Raw genomic sequence first — 4712 nt, 5'->3', positions numbered from 1 at the left:
AAACCGCGGAGGCTAGACGGGATGCCAACATACTTCCTTTTAACGCAGATAGAATCAACAGAAATCATACTCTCCTCTTTCAAAATATATTAGAATTGTTTCACATACTCTCCTCTCGATCTAGTCAATAGAATTATCTATGTTCTAAAAGGAGACATTCATTCAAATTAATGCTTATTCGGAATATATTCAGCTTGAACACACGTTTGACTCTCTCTAAATCCAAAATTGATCTGATTTACTTGTTCATAGAAAATGTCTCTTTTTGTGTGGTTTCCTATGACAACATCAGCAAAAGACAATTTAAAACTAATTTGACCTAATGTGACACTAATGAATTCTTGAATATGCTAATTACATGTAAAATTTTGCTTAAAATTATGCCTTAATGACGTTATTTCGATGACTTGTCGTCTAGCTCGCGCGTTCAGACTGGAATCGATCGCGTCGAACGGCCATTTGTTTCGACAATAGTATGCATCACGCGTATTTTGTCGAATCCAGTTCAGGTATCGCGTTACTCGTGTGTAGACACCAGGGTAATCTGGAAAATGAATGTTTGTTTAAAATGTGAAATTGTGTGGAATTTGATGTTTCGCATTGATATAAAAGCAACGCCGTTTAACGATTTGGTTTCTTTTTAAAGGAAATCTCAACTCGACTCACAATTCTGGTAAAATTCATATTGATTCGGACATTTGCCACCGAAGAATTGATCCGCTGAGAACAAAAACAGCGTATTGAATTGGTTGCCGAACAAAACGAAACACTGAGTCATTTCTAGATAGAGTTCTAATCCATATGGAAAAATTTACTATGTTTTTTCAGTTTGGCACCTATTTAATACGCTGTTTTTATTCCCACCGGTTCAATCTTGTTGCATTGAATGTCACACTTTGAATTTTTGTATGCACGATTCGAAAACGATCTTATGTTCCACATGGAACTATTCCCTTTATTTCTTTGGTATTCACTTTGAAAACTATTTTTATTGAATAGAGACATTTGTGTCTATTAATGACATTGTCTATGGCATACATTAATGAAAACTTCCTTGCCTTGAAACACACATGAGACGTGTCTTCATCAAAGAAACCAAATGGATTCGACTGAAAATTTACCCCATGAAACAATGCCGGCCAACTCCATTCGTTTGTCGTTTCGTTGCGCCATCAATGGTCCACCGGAATTACCCTAGAACCAAATAGATACGATTTTAGTTGAATAAATACCAGAATCTACTTCAGGTTTGCTGTTGAACTGCGTCAATCACAAAACATGGCATGAATACATCTCTACAGCACTTCATTTGGGTAAATTTCACGATCCGATAGCATGAGACTTTTTACGTCACATGAATGTGTACGTGCTTTACATGTTTATTCATGTTTGAATGATTGAAACTTGCAATTTTGACTACTGGCGTTGTTGTTGTGTTCTTCAATGCAATTAAGATGGAAACTTTGTGATTACATGTTAGTTCATGAATATTTTCACTAGTTTCGCTCTTGTCACATTCTGTACATTTAGTGTCAATATGAATCAATGTATTTTTGGTTTTTGCTGTCGGATCGTGGTAAATTTCATTTGAAAAATTGCCAACATCCAATGGAAAATGAAATCTCAATTCTTAAATTTCAACTGTGAAATCTCCATTCTAAATTCTCAACTCTCCCACCCAGGAACACTGAATCTCACTTACAATTGCGAATGTTTAATTCGATGAAAAATGTCCTATTTACTCAAAGAAAAATCTCGCCTGGCACGAGTCTTTTCCACCGCCAAAGTAACCCGCACACATCATATTCTCTGTTACCATGCTCGATGTGTAGCTTGACCGATGAACACACTCCAAATTGGTTAGAATTGGAACTTTGACGTCTCGTAGCACACATGATAGTACTTCTTGTTCTTCTTTCATTGATCCCCAGCCTGCAACAGTGGCTGTTGTGCCGGCGTAATGCGACGCTGGAAATGAGAATAGAAATTCGATTTCTTGAAAAATTCGTAACTTCAACTTGCCAAAGCTATTGGTTGTCTAGCTCAAGCTTCAGCGTGAGAGAGAATTGACTGATTCATAACGTGGTGACTGAAGATTTGTTGCCACTGATTGAATTCCTTTCAATTTGCATCAAATTCAACTTACCACGGCGGTTGGGTAAACAAATCGGTCGAATGACTGCATTAATCGGCACTCGATCGTTTAGCCGAAGTAAAGCGATGTCATTGTCATAGTTTGTGTGGCTTAACGGCTGTGTAATGGCTCGAAGTATGAAACGTGACTCTGGATCCGATTTCGAATTGCATTTGTCATGCTCGCCGAACGTCACTTTGACCATAAACCAAATGTATCTACGGAAATGGCACATGAATGATAAGAATTAGTGACAACATGAAACTATTTCCTAGCGATTGCACTGCTTAGGCTTCTTGTTTTCACTTTAAATTTGATGTATGTAAATTTGGTACAAAAATTACCTTTTCAACTCACGCTTTGACACAATGTGCCGCAGTCAGAACGTATCGATCATTGATCAGCGATCCAGCACAGAAAAATCGGCCCATGAACGACAGTCGAGCTATCCATGGATACATATTCACCTCTGTCTCGCTTCCACTGCAGTTCGTACAAAAAATATCACAATTTTTCGCATTCAATTGACTTTAAACCATTAACTTCAACTCAAAATCGAATTCATTGAAAGAAAAAGCGTTGAATTGCCTATTTTCCATATTTTCTTACCCAACAATTCGAGCTCCATAGTTGATTTTGCCACAACCTGAAACAAGACCAACGATTTTTGTAATGAACAAAACGAATAATTTCGATCCAACCAGAAATGTGAGGTTAGGGTGCTCCAATTGGCCATAGCGTCGGTCGCTGAAAATAGAAATTTGTATGTGTTATGCTAGGTTTTCTTATCAGAAAATGATTTATTCTACGATTTTCATTGAAAAAAAAAATAAACAAAACAACGAAAAAATGTTATGATTTTCTCCAGAAAATGTGTAAACATTTCAATCTTTTCAGTCATCTCATGACTTATGTCAGTCGGCACGACACTTTCTTAGTCTAGATTGATAAATCAAATTTTTTCCGTCAGAAAATGACAGTTTCACATTTTTTCCAATCAAAATTGTGTAATTTTAATCGAAAATGTGAATTTTAACACCAGAATTAGAATCAACCCACTATTTCTCGCAAATCCAATCAGAAACAGAAAACCATTGCAACAACTCACGTGTCAAACATCATGCTTGTTGTTGTTTCTGCAAATTCGTGTTGAGAATGAATGTGTGGCCATTCTTCCAACATTCCAATGGATATGTCAAACGAAATGGTTTCCAATAAAATACCACTTGAACAAGTGCCGAATGGTGACACATACATACATTGTTTTTGTGTGTAAGTGTTGAAGCGATTGAATGCCTTATGTTAATACACGTCATCAACAAATTCAAGTGCTTCATTGCAAAACGACTCATAGCTGTAAATATAGCCGGTGTCACTGAGTACATGTATTTTATATTTGACTATTTTCTAATAGGGTAATGAATTGATGAAAGAACCATGAAACATAGCATTTGTTTTTACACTTTGAATTTTAAACAATGGAAATAATGAACGCTATGCAAATGTTGATTGGATTTTCATTGACAACTTTTCAGTCAACAGAAAATGGAATAGAAGCTAACAAAATAATCGAAACTCAACGCTTCTTATTCACAATGACTTCACTTTTTTCACTGATCAACGATGAAGCATTGTTGTAGTATATTTTGAAAACGATCTGTTTTTTTAGTCCAATGAATTAACTTTATTCATTGTATAGAAAAACGTAGCGTATTTGTTCATGAGAGGAACGGAATGTTCTCCGTGACCGCGGGAAAAATTGAAACGATTCGATTTGAATGCTTCCTAAACAGCTCACGTAGCATAAATGTTATACATAGCGATTGTAGAATTAGAATCGTTCTACTCAGACTAACTTCATCACCACAGCTCACAAGTGGTGAGCTTCATTGTACTCATTTGCACAAAGCATTGCAAAATTACGTCCCGAACACTCTTGCTATGAGAGGACTTCAGTTCGTCCGAAAATCATTTTTCCAACAAAAATAACTCCTTTTCATAAAACTACTTGACTTTTTGTGATTTTTGATTGACAATTCTCGCAGATTCGATAGGAAACTGAATACGATTAAATTGCAACGGTTTTGCTAAAAAAGGTAAATATTTCGTTGAACAAGATACACTTTTCGATCGATGAAGTGGTTTTTGCGATACCAAAATGTCAATTCGAAGCCAAGCTATATCTCGACGAAATGTTCTCCGGAATATTTGTTTCAAAATTGAATGAAGATTTAATTTGATCATTAAAAAATTTAGAGAAAATTCTATTTATTACATAGAACTTTTCAACAAGAAATAATTGATTGCATGCAACCATTTTTTTTAGGTTAGAGCCGTATTGAACTGAACATGAGCTGGAGTACATCGTCTTCTTACGACTATTCTTCTGCCTCTTCTGAATATGAAGAATGGGTTGCCAATATTGTCCAAACCAGATGCCTGTGTCAGCATTAAAAGGTCATATGAATCGGAAGCACATGATTCAGTGTAGTTTATGCAATAATGTAATGCCGAAAAGTTCCCTAGGGGCATATGACTCTCGCGAATGCTGCGAATGCTGCGAATGCCACGTACTAAA

The 4712-nt window shown here is 36.1% G+C and overlaps 1 protein-coding gene across 1 annotated transcript; it reads right to left on the bottom strand.

The window, feature by feature from the left end:
- Positions 1-350: 350 nt before the first annotated feature.
- On the bottom strand, positions 351-4024 carry LOC129568139 (trypsin-like). Its single transcript, XM_055445708.1, has 7 exons — positions 4009-4024; positions 2744-2780; positions 2492-2617; positions 2147-2352; positions 1760-1968; positions 1118-1194; positions 351-561 (listed from the first exon to the last, which is right to left on the bottom strand). The coding sequence occupies exons 1-7, from the start codon at positions 4022-4024 to the stop codon at positions 351-353; spliced, it is 882 nt and encodes a 293-aa protein (XP_055301683.1).
- Positions 4025-4712: the final 688 nt, after the last annotated feature.

This window comes from Sitodiplosis mosellana, unplaced genomic scaffold (genome assembly GCF_009176505.1).
Source record: "Sitodiplosis mosellana isolate CC-2019 unplaced genomic scaffold, AAFC_SMos_1.0 Smas_scaffold_17, whole genome shotgun sequence".
Lineage (NCBI taxonomy): Eukaryota > Metazoa > Arthropoda > Insecta > Diptera > Cecidomyiidae > Sitodiplosis > Sitodiplosis mosellana.
The sequence above is the reverse complement of the archived record's forward strand: the minus strand, read 5'-3'. Positions and strand labels throughout refer to the sequence as shown.

Bases quoted from the DNA above. Each gene is read 5' to 3' on its own strand.
- LOC129568139 (XM_055445708.1), bottom strand. The intron at 2,618-2,743 runs GTAAGAAAATAT...TACGAACTGCAG, and splicing joins TATGGAGCTCGAATTGTTGG to TGGAAGCGAGACAGAGGTGA. The intron at 2,353-2,491 runs GTGAGTTGAAAA...CCATTTCCGTAG, and splicing joins GCGGCACATTGTGTCAAAGC to ATACATTTGGTTTATGGTCA.